The sequence below is a fragment of the Heloderma suspectum genome, chromosome 1 (genome assembly GCF_057233095.1).
Source record: "Heloderma suspectum isolate Gila_16-S chromosome 1, 16-S_ref, whole genome shotgun sequence".
In the NCBI taxonomy this organism is placed as follows: Eukaryota; Metazoa; Chordata; class Lepidosauria; order Squamata; family Helodermatidae; genus Heloderma; species Heloderma suspectum.
This window is the reverse complement of record NC_139458.1, coordinates 391,494,617-391,514,012: the sequence shown is the minus strand read 5'-3', so window position 1 is coordinate 391,514,012 and position 19,396 is coordinate 391,494,617. Positions and strand designations below refer to the sequence as shown.

General features: G+C 41.8%; 1 protein-coding gene across 2 annotated transcripts in view; it reads right to left on the bottom strand.

The window, feature by feature from the left end:
* CDC42BPA (CDC42 binding protein kinase alpha) overlaps positions 1–17,635 on the bottom strand; it is a 275,648-nt gene extending 258,013 nt beyond the window's left edge. For both annotated transcript variants that reach the window (XM_084828634.1, XM_084828633.1), the window contains exon 1: positions 17,287–17,635. In XM_084828634.1, coding sequence (XP_084684760.1) covers positions 17,287–17,464 — 178 coding nt within the window. In that variant the 5' untranslated portion in view covers positions 17,465–17,635. The remainder of the gene's footprint in view (positions 1–17,286) is intronic.
* Between the last annotated feature and the right edge of the window lie 1,761 nt (positions 17,636–19,396).

The window sequence follows — 19,396 nt, the reverse complement described above, 5'->3', positions numbered from 1 at the left end:
GGTGTGTTAAGAGCTATTTTAGGCAATTGCCCAGCAGCTACAGAACTCATTCATGAATACAGACATAAAATCCAGGGGCACTGCACACCACTCTTACAGTCTGCTATGAAATAACCCTTCAACTGAAATAAAAACCCATTATTTACTGTCAATTGTATGGACAAAGCCAAATATGTGGTCAAAAGTATCAAAGAGTTCCATCTATTTTCCATTATAGTTAAAAGCTACAAATAATTCTATGTAGTATCAGCAGGCTAGAACAGCATCACTAGTTTCTACTTGCCCGGGTAAAAAATACAAACAGTAATGTAGCAAAAGCAACAAGTTTGACTACACCTGGCAATATTTTAGTCAGAAAAATATAGAAAACTCTTGTCCCAGAGCCACATTACTGGTCTTTAGTGTACAATTATATTGTCCTCTTTCCTTATAACATCTGTTTCATCTTTTTTAACTTGGCTTTTAATTGCAGACTGTCCTTAGGCTTTAAAAAACACTTAAATTTAAATAATGATAATCAAATATTTATATAGTGAATTACTTCTGATCATAGCAGGGTATGGATAGAGGCCAAATATTTCCAGGATCAACAAATTGATGAATACCAACTAGGTTCTTTATCTAGGTAATACTTATATATGGCTCTCTGTCAACAGGCCAGCATCTTTCCTAGAACTTATAACTATAAATGCATCTCATCAATGCTTGTATTTTATGGAATGTGAGAATTCCTGTAATCTAGAGAGCTCTTCAGAAATATGTATAATCCAACTCATGTCACTGACTCATCACATGCTACTGAAGCAATTGGAGGCAAGCATTCCAATGTCAAACTAAGCTGGGGACGTGCTTAGACGGAAAAGTAACGAAGGCCATATCAGCATTATCACTTATTAAATGTATGACTTGCCTTTGCTTGAATGCCCAAGGCAGCTTACATATATCAAATAAAAGCACTCAAAAGCATTGTAAACCCCTCCCCCCCAGCATTCAGATATTTCCAACACATCAATCTGCAAAGGAAAAATAATACAAACATTTCTACATATTTGACAATTGAGCTTAGAAAACCTAGAAGTGAAGTGTCTTTTTACGTTGGTTTTTTACTATTATAAGCCACTCACTGAGTTTACGCATGACTCTCAGTACTGAAGAACGAACTCGGAAATACCTAGATTTGGAATTAAACGCTAAAAAAAATTGCAAAACTAACTTGCCATGTTATTTCCGGAAATACTACATATGGAAAAATTAGGGGGAGAGAGAGCTAGCACAGTTTATAATCACATTATTATTCTAATTTTGGATAATGTAACAAGAAGGGAGGCTCAGCAATAGTTTATGCAAAATAGGTCCCATATGAACCTGGCTTCTTGAGCGCCATGAGATTTTATCAACATAAGAAAAATATATGCCTGAAGAAGTCAATAATGAATGCTCTTGAGCAAATGCTCCCAGGTTCAACATTGTGTTTAATCATATAACTTATATGAAAATAAACTGTTCATTAATATGTACTACACAACAGGCACTAAGAGACCTCTGTGTCTTAGTGCACGTTTACTGGCAAAAAAATTAATAGCTGCATTTATGGCAGAGTTGGATTACCAGCACTTGACAATGGTCCCTTTAGATGGAACATGCTTCAGTTTATTAAGCCAAGATATACATGAGACTTGTGGCCACCCATGCCACCTCTTTCCTCCTCCTTTCTCAGCATACTATGATTGAAGACTTCCTTGGTTAATTAACCACAGTATCCCATGGTTTCAGATCCTGGTTTATTCCAAACCTGGTAACCATAGTTACCTGGTTCAGATGGAACAGGAAAGTGTGGTTATATAGTTTATAAATAACATATTAATTCATGCAAAATATTGTATCTAGAAGGTTCTCCTGAAATGTTGTGCATTAAAATGAATTTGAATGATAACTAGAAACCTAAATGTGGTTAAGAACAATGTGTGAAAAAAAGTTTAAGTATCAGGATGCACTTCACGCAGAATTTACCCATGGTAACTTTTAGTAGTAAAACTTATTAGGTTGCAGTACATGGAATAAAGCATACTGATACGTCTCAACGGAGATTATTTTCTTTACACTTATTAAGCTTCATGTTTTGCATAAACAACCAGAAACAAAAATCCTGGAGTTAACAAAAGACTGCACATGACTGACCTAGTTCAGTCACATTTTTGAAAGGTTTAATTCCAACATTAGAAGTATTTCCAATCACATCAATAAAATAAAAGTTGTAACTTCTACATAAAGGAACAATCTATTCAAGCCACAATTTTATTATGATTTAACAATATTTCTATTGCCCACTCACCAGTTCTTTTGTATCCTTTTTACTATGAGTACAGCAGGGCAGCTAATGCACATCAAGGCACAATCCTACACATGTTTAAATAGAACAACTCCCAGTATGCCCCAGCTTGTATGATATTATTACTGACTTAGGGTACAATCCTATGCATGTTTAGACAGTAAAATGTTCTACAACTCCCAGCACCCTCCAGCCAGCATGGCTGGCTGGGACATGCTGGGAGTTGTAGGCCATTTTTCTGTCTAAACATGCACAGGATTGCGCCCATAGTTATCTTTTAAAGAATCTGCATCTTATCATTCTGAGTTTGTGCCTCTAGAGATAAAACTAAGGTTAACACAGCAGTGTTCTTAATGGTGCAATCCTATGCATATTTAGACAGAAAAAAGTACTATAACTTCCAGCATGCCCCAGCAAAGCCATGCTGGTTGGGGGATGCTGGGAGTTGTAGGACTTTTTTCCTGTTTAAACATGAATGCAATTCTACTCTAAGTCAATAATAATATCAAATGATCTAAGTATAAATAAAATGAAACAAATTTTTCAAACATAGGACTGATAGCAGTGGCATGCTTAGCAGCTAAAGACAACTAAGGACAACACTCTGATAACCAGGCATGATGTACGTCCAGAAACCCTTCTCTCTGCCTAACAGATGAAGGGTCAACTGAGCTGATGCTGGCACTGCTTCAACAAGTGACTGGCACTGTCAGAGCTGACAGAACTAGTAATCTATTATGCAATGTAAGTATAGTTAGGCACACCAAGAAGGCAGAGTTCTCTGCTCCACAGTGTGCTTTTGCACTTACAAAGAGTGGAGCTATGAAGATGAAAACCTGCTTTTAACTGCAGGCCTCTTTCACCAGATCAGAGCATATATCAAAGAACAACAAAGAGTCTTGTGGAACCATAAAGATGAACACATTTATTATTACGAAAGCTTTTATGGACTCAAATCCACAAAAGCTTATGCGATAATACATTTGTTAGATTTTTAAAGCACCATAAGACTAGAAGGCTACCCCTCTGGAGATTGTATCAAAGAACTTGTGTCAACACTTGTTTACTTTCAACTAGGGATGCCGGAGAATTCCACTGCGGACTCAAATGAGGCTAGATTCCAAAGAATCTGACCTCAAGAGTCCACAGCAGAGCAGCTGCACTTACCTCCAGGTCTGGAGGAGTTCCCACGGAGCGGCTCTCAGGCTCCCTATAAGATGCAATACACTAATGGCGGTTGCCATTAGCCTATCGCAGGGGAAAATACAGCCATAAATGGTGTATTGTACATCATTTGTGGCCATAAAGCACTGACTTTGGCCTAAATTGCAGCTGTTTTCACCTGTATTTAGGTCAAAGTCAGTGCTTTATGGCCGCAAATGGCACACAATATGCCATTTACAGCTGCATTTCCCCCCGCAATAGGCTAATGGCACCTGCCATTAGCGTATCGCGTCTTATAGGGAGCCCGAGAGCTGCTCCGCCAACTCCAGCAGACGCAGCTGGGCTTCGGAGGATTCTGCTGGGCCCCAAGTGGCCTGAATTGCCCCTCCACGGGCCCCCCTCCGGACCGGACAGTGGGGGGTTCATACATCACTACTTTCAACTGTGCATGGCACACACACATGTACTGAGTGGTGCAAGTAGATCTGTTAAAACTAGGTGCCCATGTTAAGTAACATCTCTCTTCCTTTATAGAAAGCCTCTCCCCATCTCAGTTCTTTTATCTCTTTTTGCTGGCAAGTATATTTCTTTCCCTTTCTTTTCTTTCTTACCTTTTTCATGTGTGAGAAAGTGCGTGCGTGCATGCGAGCTTCCCCACTGCATTGCCACAGCAGTCTCAACCCTGAAGAATGGGGAAGTCTTTGTTTGCATGGATGGTAGTCTTCTTTGGACAGAGCCACATAAGAATATACATAAGCTATATCCAAAAGTCCTTGAGCTCCCTTCCTGTGGCACATCATTACTTGGTTTATAATTTGATACACTTAGGACACAATCCTAAGCATGCTAGCTGGAGTTGTAGGACATTTTTCTGTCTAAACATGCATAGGATTGTGCCTTTACATGTTTTTACGGTTTAGTTGCAGATGATAGAACAGTTTGACAGAGCCCTAGATGAAATTCAGTTTTGGCCGTTTGGAGATGATGAATTCTAGATGTTCCTTCTACCTCACAGTTGTGCAAATATGCTTTGCTTTCATGGTTTTCAAGGAAAGCTATACTATGTCAAACATCAAAGTACATTATTAAACACTTGATTAAATCCATAACAAGCATAAATACATTTAACAGCGAACTCATGGATCTTGCAGACAAAATATTGGATTTATACTTAAGCTTCAGAAATGCTTGGGTCCTAATTAGTTCATTGATCATGTCATGAGGCTTATGCCATAGGTTGCAGAATTATTCAGATCACTCAACTTCTTTTATTTCTTCTAGGCAAAAGCATACCAAGGATCTCACTATGGAATAAAAGGAATTCCTAACATTCTTGTAGATGAAGTCTTAAAATGTTTGTGCTTTGTTCCCATTCATCAACATTGTGGTAGCCCTCTAAATTTAAAAACAATCTATCCTGCGCTCCCAGGGCCAAAGCCAAACCACAGCACTAGATGTTCTAAATATAGCACCAGGTCCCACAAATAAGTTCAAAGTAAGGAACCCCTTTGGTGGCTTGACACCCCTAGAGCAATTCCCTGGGAGGCTAAGTATAATCCCTTTTCTGTCAGCTCCCCTCTTGTGATTTTCAGGCCAATCTGAAGAATATCACTATCTCTCATTCTTCCCCATCCTGGATGCCACCTCTGCCAAGGGGCAGAGCCCTGGAGCTATAATTCCTGCCCTAAAGTAATGCTTACTACAGATAAGAGACTCTCCACTTCACTGTTCCCTTCCCTTATATCCCTTCCAAAACCTTCCTTTCATCCCTGGGCCTTTGAGGCAAAAACGTAGCCCCCTGCTCCTCTAGCTGGGGCTAGAGAGCCTTCCCCATCCAACCGGCTTCTGTGAACCACACTATCTGTCCTCTATCTCCTTAGTTTCTGCCTTCCATTTGCCCTCCCCTCTCCTGATCCCCACACTCCTTTCCTCTCCCTTCCTAGTTGCTCCCAGGCATTTAACTGGTTCACAGCTGTCAGAATGCCCTGCTCTAGTGGCTTCAACCAACTGTTGGGCAGGCCAGCGAAGTTTCAGCACCCATCTCAGATTACATCTGCTGGTGCTGGAGCTCATGGCTTTCCTGGCTCAGCCTATGCCACAGAAGAAACATGGAATGTCATTGCATCCCAATGGCCAAATCTAAAGTTCAAATAGCCACAATCCATACAAAGCTAGAGTTCACCATGAAATCTTTCAATAGCTCAACAGTGGTCAACCTGCAATCAAAACAATATTTAGGTTGAATGCACAGGTTTGTGTCTACACACTAGGATTTCCATTGCAAGCCTTTTCATGTTTACTCTGAAATAAGTCCTGTTGAGTTCAGTGAGAGTTACACCCAAGTATGCATGCACAGGATTGCAGCCTTAGGAAATAAACGTCTCACCATGGAACAAGTTTTCTGGAAATCAAAGCTGAATTCCTAAATTAGCAAATAGACCTAAATGTATCATATGCTCGACACATCAATTATAGTAAAACTAATCAATACTTAGCAAACCATACAAAAATAGATCCAAAATAAATTTAGATATGTGTTGCAGACTGGCCAAATAACACTGGAAAAAACATGTCAAGAAGTTGGTACACTAGTATTCCTAATTGCAGGTTTGCTCTGCTTGTTGCTATCCTCGCTTAAAATTGTAACTTCAAACTGACAATCTAAAGCTCACATAAGGGATACTCCCATGCTCTCCTCATACCAATTACGTGTTATACTAAATATTTACTGCTCAGTGTATGGCAGAGACAAAGCTTTATTAATTCATATTTTCATAATTCATAACCATTGCGCAGTTTGATTTAGAAATTGCAATTAGATCGAGTAATGTGCATGAACTGAGCCTCAAAGGGGTCAGAGACAAGATTAATGCTTATAGTTAAGCATATGGATATTGCTGTATCATCCTCCAGCTCCAATCCTGAAAAGATTATATATGTAATCTTCTGCAGTATGGGCTGTGTATAATCCCTTTGACTTTCCAAGAGAATTTTCTATCTAACTGATGTGTACTTTGAAGAGTTCTTCAATTTGTTACCAACTCTGCTACAATTAAAGCCAACGCTTTACAGTGTGTGTTTTTAAAAGCCCAAACAAAATATAATTGCCAGATTATTCAAACACTACTAAGCATACAGTACAGACTTTGTTAAAAGCACAAGCCTAAATGTAAATGTCTCTAGAAAAAGCTGACGTGAAATAGCATCAGCAGTATTTTTTTTTAATACTGAAAGTATATACATGACCCCTTCATGGATCACTGCCTTGTTGTGGCGAAGGGGCTTGTGTAACTCAGTGAAGCCATAAGTTATGCCATGCAGGGCCACCCAAGACGGACAGGTCATGGCAGAGATTTCTGACAAAATGTGGTCCACTGGAGAAGGAAATGGCAACCCACTCCAGGATTCTTGCCAAGAAAACCCCATTGAACCTATCACAAGGCTAAAAGAGATGACGCCAGAAGATGAGCCCCTCAGGTCAGAAGGTGTCCAATATACTACTGGGAAAGAGCAGAGGGAATTTCCAAGTAGCGCCAGAAAGAGTGAACCGGCTGGGCCAAAGCCAAAAGGACACTTAGCTGTGGATGTGTCTGGTGGTGAAAAGAAAATCCGATGCTGTAAAGAACAATATTGTTTAGGAACCTGGAATGTAAGATCAATGAATCAAGGTAAGCTGGAGGTGGTCAAACATGAGATGGCAAGATTGAACATCGACATCTTGGGAATCAGCAAACTAAAATGGACAAGCATGGGCGAATTTAATTCAGGTGACCATCATATCTACTACCGTAGGCAAGAATCCCTTAGAAGAAATGGAGTAGCACTCATAGTCAACAAAAAGCGTGGGAAAAGCAGTACTGGGGTACAATCTTAAAAAGGATAGAATGATCTCAGTACAAATCCAAGGCAAACCATTCAACATCACAGTAATTCAAGTCTATGCCCCAAACACTGAGGCCGAAGAAGCTGAGGTGGATTGGTTCTATGAAGACCTACAACACCTTCTAGAACTAACACCAAAAAAAGATGTCCTCTTCATCATAGGGGACTGGAATGCTAAAGTAGGAAGTCAAGAAATCACCGGGATAACAGGCAATCATGGCCTTGGTGTACAAAATGAAGCAGGACAAAGGCTAATAGAGTTTTGCCAAGAGAACACGCTGATCATAGCAAACACTCTATTCCAACAGCACAAGAGGCGACTCTACACATGGACATCACCAGATGGTCAATATCGAAATCAGATTGATTATGTCCTTTGCAGCCAAAGATGGAGAAGCTCCATACAGTTAGTAAAAACAAGACCTGGAGCTGACTGTGGCTCAGATCATGAGTTGCTTCTTGCAAAATTTCAGCTTAAATTGAAGAACGTAGGGAAAACCACTAAACCATTCAGGTATGACCTCAATCATATCCCTTATGAATATACAGTGGAGGTGACAAATAGATTTCAGGGATTAGACCTGATAGACAGAGTGCCTGAGGAACTATGGACGGAGGTCCGTAACATTGTTCAGGAGGCAGCAACGAAATCCATCCCAAAGAAAAAGAAATGCAAGAAAGCCAAGTGGCTGTCTGATGAGGCTTTACAAGTAGCTGAGGAAAGAAGGGAAGCGAAAAGCAAGGGAGAAAGGGGAAGATATATCCAACTGAATGCAGAGTTCCAGAGAATAGCAAGGAGAGACAAGAAGGCCTTCTTAAATGAACAACGCAAAGAAATCGAAGAGAACAGAATGGGAAAGACTAGAGATCTCTTCAAGAAAATCAGAGATCTCAAGGGAACGTTTTGTGCAAAGACGGGCATGATAAAGGACAAAGAAGGCAGGGACCTAACAGATGCAGATGAGATTAAGAAGAGGTGGAAAGAATACACAGAAGAACTATACAGGAAAGATCTGAATGTCCCTGATAGTCATGATAGTGTGGTCACTGAACTTGAGCCAGACATCCCCGAGAGTGAAGTCAAGTGGGCCTTAGGAAGCATTACTAACAACAAAGCTAGCGGAGATGACAGTATTCTAGCTGAGCTATTTAAAATCCTAAAAGATGATGCTGTTAAAGTGCTGCACTCAATATGCCAACACATTTGGAACACTCAACAGTGGCCACAAGACTGGAAAAGGGCAGTTTACATTCCAGTTCCAAAGAAGGGCAACGCCAAAGAGTGTTCAAACTACCATACAATTACGCTCATTTCACATGCCAGCAAGGTGATGCTCAAAATCCTACAAGCTAGGCTTCAGCAGTATGCGAACCGAGAACTACCAGAAGTACAAGCTGGGTTTCGAAGAGGCAGAGGAACTAGAGATCAAATCGCCAACATTCGCTGGATCATGGAGAAAGCAAGAGAATTCCAGAAAAAGTCTATTTCTGCTTCATTGACTACGCTAAAGCCTTTGATTGTGTGGATCATAACAAACTCTGGCAAATTCTTAAAGAGATGGGGGTACCAGACCACCTTACCTGTCTCCTGAGAAACCTGTACGACGGTCAAGAAGCAACAGTATGAACCAGACATGGAACAACCGATTGGTTCAAAATTGGGAAAGGAGTACGACAAGGCTGAATATTGTCGCCCTGCTTATTTAACTTATATGCAGAGTACATAATGAGAAACGCCGGGTTGGATGAATCACAGGTCGGAATCAACATTGCCGGGAGAATTATCAACAACCTCAGATACGCAGACGATACCACCCTAATGGCAGAAAGCAAAGAGGATCTAAAGAGTCTCTTGTTGAGGGTGAAAGAGGAGAGTGCAAAAGCTGGTTTGAAACTCAACATTAAAAAAATGAAGATCATAGCCTCTGGCCCCATCACTTCCTGGCATATGGAAGGGGAAGAAATGGAAGCAGTGACAGATTTTATTTTCTTGGGCTCCAAGATCGCCGCAGACAGTGACTGTAGCCATGAAATTAAAGGACGCTTGCTCCTTGGGAGGAAAGCTATGGCAAACCTAGACAGCATAGTAAGAAGCAGAGACATCACCTTGCCGACAAAGGTCCGTCTAATCAAAGCTATGGTTTTCCCAGTAGTAACATATGGCTGTGAGAGCTGGACTATAAGGAAGGCTGAGCGCCGAAGAATTGATGCTTTCGAACTGTGGTGCTGGAGAAGACTCTTACGAGTCCCCTGGACTGTAAGGAGGTCAGATCAGTCGATCCTAAAGGAAATCAACCCTGACTGCTCATTGGAAGGACAGATACTGAAGCTGAAGCTCAAATATTTTGGCCACCTAATGCGAAGAGAAAACTCCCTGGAAAAGACCCTGACGCTGGGAAAGACTGAAGGCAAAAAGAGAAGGGGACGGCAGAGGATGAGATGGCTAGTTAGCATCACTAATGCAATGAAGATGGACTTGAACACGCTCCGGGAGAGAGCGGAGGACAAAAAGGCCTGACGTGCTATGGTCCATGGGGTCACGAAGAGTCGGACACGACTGAACAACAATATGCATGATCAGATGAATAATTTAGGGGCAATCCTACGCATGTTTAGACAGAACGCCCTACAACTCCCAGCATTCCTTTAGCCAGTCATGCTGGTTGGGGCTTGCTGGGAATTGTGGGACTTTTTTCTGTCTAAACATGCATAGGATTGCACCGTTAGGGGAGTTACTGAATTACAAATGAAATAAAAGTGTTATAGTACTCTAGAATCACTGTAGTGCTATTCCCTTACCTCCAGTGGTACAAAACTCAACACAGTCATTAGTAATACTAGTTACCATGGTGGTCATCTATGTACATACTTCACTGTCATCAGTGCTGTAGCAGTAGCTGTGCTTTAACTATGATTTCACACATATGGGTTACAGCTCATCATCTGCAGCATTGTTGCAGCATTATGCCCTTCAAATATTTTTATATTTCTTTATCTAGTTTCCAGAGTAACCTTACGGGTGTTTTCACCTCCTGTTCCACCTCAAAAAGCATTCAGAGTTAGATGGGGCTCTGTGCCTGCCTAGCTTGCTTACCTGGAACTGGGCAGGGACGGTAATGGAGAGGCTTAGGATCCAGTGAATCTATAGACTCTCCTCTACCCTACCCTCCCACTGCACCCCCCATTTCCACTATCCCCATCTGAGGTCACAACAGCAACCTTGGAAGAAGTGCCACAGCAAAGCTCTCTGAGGCAGCTGGCAGGGGTGGGGATGGGGAACCACCACTTGGATCCCTCCACCCCCAAGGTCATAGCTCGGGGAACATTGTACTTCTCTGTTATCATCTGAGTGGGGTGGGCAGCCTTCGGGGTTCCCAGGGACAATTTCCCCCACACACCCTGAGGGCCACTCTCCTGCCACCAAGGTGATGAAATTTGGTGGTGCAGCAGCAGCAAAAAACCATAGTGCTTTGTCACGGAATTTTGGTGGTGCAGCAGCCAAAAAGAGCCAATTTAGCTTTAAAACAAGGCATCTTGTTTAACACTAAATAGGCCCTATTCAGAGCCTCGTGTGGCGCAGAGTGGTAGGCGGCTGTATAGCAATCAAAGCTCTCCCCACGACCTGAGTTCGATCCCAGCGGAAGCTGGGTCCCAGGTAGCCGGCTCAGGTTGACTCAGCCTTCCATCCTTCCGAGGTCGGTAAAATGAGTACCCAGCTTGCTGGGGGGAAAGGTAGTCACAACTGGGGAAGGCAATGGCAAACCACCCCGCTACAGTCTGCCACAAAAACGCTAGCGCAAGCAGCGTCCCTCTAGGGGTCAGTAATGACCCGGTGCTTGCACAGGAGGAACCTTTCCTTTACCCCTTCATGGATCACTGCCTTGTTGTGGCGAAGGGGCTTGCGTAACTCAGTGAAGCCATAAGCTATGCCGTGCAGGGCCACCCAAGACGGACAGGTCATGGCGGAGAGTTCTGACAAAATGTGGTCCACTGGAGAAGGAAATGGCAACCCACTCCAGTATTCTTGCCAAGAAAACCCCATGGAACGTATCAGGAAGGCCTGGCATGCTATGGTCCATGGGGTCACGAAGAGTCGGACACGACTGAACGACTGAACAACAACAACAACAAAACAGGCCCTATTCAGCCATCACTGATGCTTTACCACTGAAATCTGGTGGCAAACTGTGGATATTTTGGCTGCCACATCAAATTTAGCAACATTGGGGACACACAAAAGGCTGGTGGGGGGGTGCATGCCATGTCCTGCCCACCCCAATCTAAGTTAAAGAATCAGAATACTCCATGCTTTGTGTTAGAATTGAACTAAAAAACTAGCTAACTCTGAATCCCTTGGTGGTCTTGGACAAGTCTTTATTTTCAGCCTTGGTTTGATTCAGCCTTGAAACAATTAGTATTGTAGGGTACTGGACTGTGAACCAGGAAGTCCCTGCAGATCTAATCTTTGCCATGAACACAGTAAGTGGCCTAAAGAAACCAGTCACTCTCAGCCTCAGGTCCCATTTGCAATATAACAAGCGTGAGCAACTTGTGGCCCTCCAAATATTTTGGCCTACAACTTCCATCAGCCCTAGCCAGCATAGTCAAGAGTGAAGAATCATGGGAGTTGTAGTCTAAAACATCTGGAAAGCCACAAGTTGCCCACTTTTGCAGTTCAGGGATAATATTACCAGCCTACACTGTATGATGATCATAAGGACTACTGAGGTAATGTACATGGTGATTTGAACATGCTACAGCACTATATAAATCCTAAGCATTATGAATATTAAAAAAAAAATAATACAATTCCCTTTGATCTGAATGCAATTTGATTATGAACAAATTAGAGAAGGATTAGGACTGCAACCTTAAAGTCTTCCTAAGCATAGCTTTCATTCCAATGCTGTTGATATCTTATCTTCCTTAAAAAAAATTTGTATAGTTTTAAAAATTAACACACTTTTAACATTTTTTCTCTGCTCTAGTCTTTCTTCTAATCCTCTGCATCCTGTCTTACATTAGCTCCTCCAGGGTCACCAGCACCAGCGACAACGGATGCTGTTATACAAAAGGAGGACAACATGCTTTGCATTCTCAAATCTTTCCAGCTGGCAAGCTCCAGTTGCTACATGGAAAGGATCTCCTTATTCTGTTCACTTAAGTAGAAATACCAGAGCAGACTGAAACTGATTATGTATACATGGAGTACACGCAAATAAATATAGTGGCTCAATACTGACATTGTTTTATATTTCCAGGATTTACAACGATTGGACTGCAAGAGAACAAGTTACCATAAAGGAGCATCTTCACATCCAGAGAAGTAAAAATAAAACAATTATGTATGTTACATATATACATACATATATAAGAAGATACATATAAATACATATATTCTCTTTCCCAACTCCTATAATAATGAATACTTAAGAGTAGAAGCACTGAGTAATTGTAGCTTTATAATCTTTAGTTACCAAATCATACTCATTAAAACCCCAGCATGAAGTCTGAAAAAACTAACTACATGAAATTTACATTGCTCTAGATATTTTTAAATGAACCTCAAAAGACAAAAAAAAACAAGTACAACAGCATTCACTAACTAACAAAAAATATACAAATGTATCACATTACTCTTGCATTTTTTCATTATAAACCATTCCATACACTCTAAGAGCTTACAAGTTTGCCATAAATATTCATTCTGGGATGCATTTTAACATAAGGTCAAGTTGTAAAGAATTTTTAAAGATGACTCTCAACACTAAATTGACTTGGTATACATTATAAAACCTAAAAATAATAAACACAAAGGGGAATATTACCATATGACTATGGTAATGAATATGGTGTGAATGAATTTTGAAACATCCCATTAACTAAAAATATTGTCTTTTTATATACTATCTTCACATGAACATTTCTAAGTACTTTACAAATATATTGCACCATTTCGAGAGGAGGAAAATCCTACTTTCCAGTTGAAGAAACTATGCTGAACAAAGAGGCTGCAGCAGAAGGAAAGATAGGACTGGAGAGCCACTCCATCAGCTCTATTGGGAGACCAGCTCCATTTGGCTCTTCCTTCCCATCAACCTGACATCTATCAGCAGCCATTCCATCAGGATATAGCAAAGGGAGAAATGGGAAGCATGGCTATTTGCACCTGCTCTGCTGTGAGACTAGCTCTATCAGGCTCTTCCTCTTCCTTATTATTTATTTATTGACAATATTTATATACTGCTCCACATCAGAAGATTTCGAAGTGGTGAACAACACAGTAAAAGAATAAAGCAGCAGGTTAAAAGAGTTAAAACATTTTTAAAAAGACAAACCCCAATAAAGTGGAATTTTATTTCCTGAACTGTTTCCATTCAAGCTGGTCGTTATAAGAACTTCATAACTTTCAGAACTGGTGCCTGAATTTGCTTCCCCTCAATTCTCATTCCCTTTTCCTTTTGTGTTGTTTTTCAGATGGTAAGCTTATGGGCAGGGACTATCTTGTTTGTAATTGATCTTATACAAGCTGCTTTGGGAGACTTTTCAGCTGAAGAGCAGAGTAAAAATTAATTAAATAAATAAATAAGAAAGACAACCTTAAACCTATTTGCAAGAAGCGTGAACAAAATTCATGCCAAGCCTATGCCAAGCATTATACTTCAAAAAAAAAAAAGCATCTTACTGTAATATGACATATATGAATGAACTGTTGCAACTCTTGTAAGTACTATTTGCACCCATCAACTAATTATAACTTTAGGCTAAAGAACGTGAAAGCTCAGATGCTCAGAGTGATTCCACATAGAATCCTTGTGTGCACAGTCCCAAAGAAATCATTCATAAAACTATTCACTTAACTGAAGACCAATCATGGGGAAAAGGCCATGGCTCTTATTCCTGACATTACATTTCTTACTTCCTGTACAACCTACAGGAAATGCGCTATCCTACCATTTACCTTTAAATCTAGTGCTGTGCTGAAAATTCCCCCAATTTTTTTCTGACCATTCTCATTCAACTTGATAGAAAAGAAATTGCTTTCAAAAAGAAATTCAAAGGAGGAGAAATTTTGGGGAAATTCTCATGGGTTGGGTTTGGGGTTCTTGTGGGGTTCACTTATGAGGTGGCTGAGGAGTGTGCATGAGTGTCCTGTCTGTCATTGTACAGTAACCTCTGTGGCAGCCTGTAGCCTCCTCAGTGTCCCACACTTCAGTTAAAGCTATCATGAGGAAGATATCATGAGGCCATTCCTCCCATGGGGCTTTTTCAGTTCAGAAAGTGAAGGTGGCCTGGGAGGCTGCAGAGCAACGGGAAGATGTGTAATAGAGAGAGAAAACACACACAGCACCCTCGGGAACCTTGCAGAGATTAGGTAAGTTCAAAAATTCCACAAAAGAAATTCAAAGTTCTGCCTCAAAAAAGTGGAAGTCTCAACACAGTTGATGCTGTTGCCACCTACAGAAGCACTCCAATAAACCAAAACCCCTCAGGAAAAAAGAAAGAACCTTTACTACAACCCCTGTCAATAGTGAGCCCTATCTGTGAAAAACTGTTGGAGAATTTCTCTTCCCCTAAGAGAAATTTGGTGAAGTTGTCTCCCCAATTTCTCTGCCCACAAATAGGCTGGATAATTTTGAGAGGCCATTTCAGCACAGCTCTATTAAAATCTCCCATTTATTTATTTATTTATATACCACCCAATAGCCAAAGCTCTCTGGGCGGTTCACAAAAATTAAAACCAAAGAGCACACAATGAAACAATATAAAATATATAAAACATTAAAACCACAGTATAATAATACAACCAGAATACAACCAGAATAAAACCTAGTTATATCTATTTGCCTGCTGTGTGTGTGTTTTAACAAATTGAGTATCTAGAATGAAATATTTCCTTTCTAGAGGGGAAAAACTCTGTGGGAGAATAAAGTAAATTTAAAACTATAGAAACACATGTAGAAAAGTATACTATAATCTTTTCAGGATAAAATTTTATCTCTCTCAGCACTGTCCAATATAAGTTCCTGATGTATGTATTCATTTTAAAATCTGGCATTATTGCCAGTATCTTGAAATAACACTTGTCAAAGAACCATCTGTGAGAGGATGGACCATGTACATTCAGTGTGATAGGTTCTTAGCATCCTGCTCACTGATATGTTTATCCTATTTCACTGATATTAATCTAATCATTCAAACTTGTTCTGTACAGTTATGTAAAGTATGTTTTCAATATTAGCATTAGAAAAAGAAAATTCATATCAGAGTAAACTGATTCATGCTACCTGCTTAACAATAGTTTTCTTTGAAATGTATCTGCTCTGGCATATGACCTAATAGCAGGTTCCAACAGTTACAATCAGGGCCAAATCAATGCAGAGATAATTAAGTGTATAAGAAACACAATCCTATACCCATTTACCTATAATACACCAAATTCAATTCTATAGGACTTACTTCTGAGTAGAGATGCATAGGATGGCACTGTCAGGTTGCAATCCTACACATTCTTGTTAAACAGTTAGACTCCAGAACTCAGAGGGACTTACTCTGAATAAACTTGTTTAGGATTGTGCCATGAGTGACTTAGGGCACAATCCTATGGGTTGTGCTGGGTTCATGTAAGCCTTGCATGTACCCAATGCAGACCAGGAGGCACCTTGCACCTCCAGCACTGCATTTAAGCTAGATGGGAGATTTCACCCATCTAGCAGAGACTTTGGGGAGGGGAAGGAAAGGAGGCTGGGGTGACAACAGGAAAAGGCACAAGCCAGCCACCTTGGCCTCCTCCCCTACCTGCCCCCAGGAACGCCCCCTTTCCCCATCCAAGAGCAAAGAGGTAGCCAGCACGGTTCTCTCCGTGCCAACTATGAGGGGGAGGGGAGCATGGTTTCCTGGCTCCAAGCACGGAGCCCTGTCTGTGAGCTCAGATCCAGGAAATGAACAATCCTATATACCCCAAATGCTGTCTAGGAGGCATAGGATTGTTCCCTCCACTGCCTTAACTGCCTTGTTCACCAAAAATGCATACAGAAGTACAATCTGCTAAGTTTGTTCTGATTGCAGAGTACAGTCACAATGGCTTTGTTTTAGTGCTTTTATTATAAAAATCCCAGCTAGTCATTGACTGTCCCTGGTTCTAATCATACAGATTTTAAAAATGTTCTAGAATGCTGCAGTTCTATTGTGCTATTTTCGTCAAACTTTTTAAAAATATATGTTTATCTACAGTATGACTTCGACACTTGAAGGTCATACAATAACTGTTCTCATGTGACTTCATCTCCTGTATTCCAACTACTGTATATTTAGAAGGAAATAAATAACCAGCCTTGTCATGATGCCAACATTGTTCAGTCACCAATTATCATTTGACTTTCATTTTAAAAAATCCTACAATGTTTCAATGCTGTAGTTAGAGTAGGAAAAGGCAAATTTGCTTGCTTACCAACTTGACATTTTCCCTATTTTAGACAGGTCGACAGTAGCTTAGGGTACACTTGACCATCTCTACCCCCACTTTCACTATTTTTATTTCAAACTTTTCAGATACATGACACACAAATTCATTACTTTTCACCTATGCACAGCTATATACACACACAGAGGTAAGTCAAAGTCATCTCCTTCTACAGACATAAACTTCAAATGCTGGGCCTTAAAAGGCCATGCATACAAATATCAACAGCACCAAGACCAGTAAGACTCTCATTGCCTAGGAAACTTGCATCTGGGAAACATGATATAAAACTGTGGTTATTTACCAGTTTCAAAAGTACAAAGCACAGATGTAAGATACCTCAATAGCAATACAGTTATAAATATATGCCAGTTCAATCTAAACCATACCCAAACACTAAAAAGTGCATAGGAATGCATACATGTGGACAATATACAGTCAAACTTACCCCATTCTAGATACTCCAGAATATTTTTCTCTCTCCTCAGGGGTGAATTATTACATTCATCATAAAGGCAGATGAGTATATCCAGCAAGGTTTCCACACTAAAGCATTGCCCGTTTGTCTGCGTTGGCCCATCCAAAATAAACTGTTCCAACTGTCTCAAACGCACTTCTCCAGACATGGTTGCTTCAGTCTTTAGTGGGCCTACTCTCTTTATTATTATTATTAGTTACTTTTGAAAAACTTAAAACATTAGAATGTATTATAGTTTCTAAAAAGTATGTTAAAAAGTCAGTGCTTCAGGGATGGTGCTGAACATGCAATCCATCTCAGAATTCCCATTCTGAGAACTGTATCTTGGTCTTTTCTTTCACACACGTATACAATATATACACAATATTAAAGAAAAATAATTACCCTAAAATCTCTTTTAATACATTTAAAAGAAAATATATACTTTATACATTTAAATAATAATAATTAAAAAATTCAACCCAAGACTGACTCCACTCTTCTCTCATATATTTATAGATAGATATAGATAGATAGATTTTGAAAGGTCTCCTCCTTCATTCAAAATTCAGATCATGCAACATAACCCCGAAATGAATCCTACTGCTTCATTAAAGTGTAAAATCCCAATTCAATTTGCATCAGCAATCCACTTTCACGGAAAGAGCAGCAGAAAGATATTTGAAGAGGGGAGGGCAAAAAATAAAACGCCCAGGGTTTGGAAGGTCTAGAGCTGGAGCGTATCCGCCTCCTCCACTACCTTCTCCACCACCGCCTCCTCCACCACCCCCACCTCCACCACCCCTTGGAAAATGCATCAGTGGCAATCCTTCAGAGAGTGGGGGTGGGGAGAAGAGAACGGGGGGGGGGGAAGTCCCCAGAAACAGAGCCCTTCCTCAGGGCTGTTTGTGGTAGGATAAATCTTTCTCCCTTCCGTTACCAAGTCTTCTCTTAAGGCTCTTCAGCCATCCAAAAACAAACGTGAAGTCTTCATTTCCTTAACTCCCCTCCCCGATATATGGGGGGGGGGTAGGGCGTGGAAGGGAAAATAATATTCGCCCTCCCTTAAATTCGCCCGACTAGGAGAAGGCTGGGCTGGTCATAATCCTAGCAAATCCTTTTCATGTCGGTGCGCGTCCTCCTGCTCCTTGTTTGTCTTGGGGGTCAGGATGACTAAGGGTGTCAGGATACTGCTTCTTCCCTATCCTCCCCCCCCCCCCGCTTCCTTCCCTCAGAAGATGCTGGTGGCGGCGGCGGTGCTGCTATTTCTCAGTGCCGGGGATGAAAAGATGCTGCCCCTGCCTCAGTCCACCGTGCTCAGGGCATCTTCTTCGTGCGGCAAAAACAGGACGACGCGATGATAGCTTGTGCCCCCTCCTCCGGCTTCCTTTTCCTTTTCCTCTCGCCGCCGCCGACCTCCTTCTTCTTTCCCACTCCTCTCCTTTGCGCCTCACGCACAAGCGCCTGCTGCTACTGAAGCCTCAGGATCCAACATGGCGGCCTCCCCCCCCCCCCTTGCCTCCCCAGCCAGTGAGCGAGCAACGCCGCAGAGAGGCAGCGGAGGCTGGAAAGCGGTTGGGAATGAAGCGAGAGAGGGAGGGAGCGGAGCTCGCCGTAGAACAGCAGACACTGCCAGAGATGCTTTTGCAGCAGCGGCGGCCGCAGCTCTTGCAGCACGGAATGCAGGGATACAGGCGGACTGAGGGGAGGGGGCAGCAGCACGGACACGCCCGTAGCGGGCTACTGCAGGACCAGGTTGCTAAGCAGAGTGGGGAGCGCCTCTCGCCGGTCCTGGTGGTCCTCTCGGCGCCTCAGCCCCTCGCCTCCCCGGCTCCGCGTTCTCGCTCTCAGCCGGCGCGGAGGAGCGCCTCTCCTCTGCACACGCAGCCCTCCACCTTCTCACGCGCGCCCCTTCGGGGCTGCCTCGCTCCTTGGCTACTTTACTTTCCACGCTCTCCCCCCTCCTCAGAGCGCCCTCTTTTGGCTCCCTCTGCCGGAGTTTCTAACAGTTGCTTTTTGTGTGTGATTGTTTTTAAAGGGAAAGAGTTCTTTTTAGGAGGCGGGGGCGGGGGGAGAAGCGGGCTCCTCAGGGAGCGGGGAA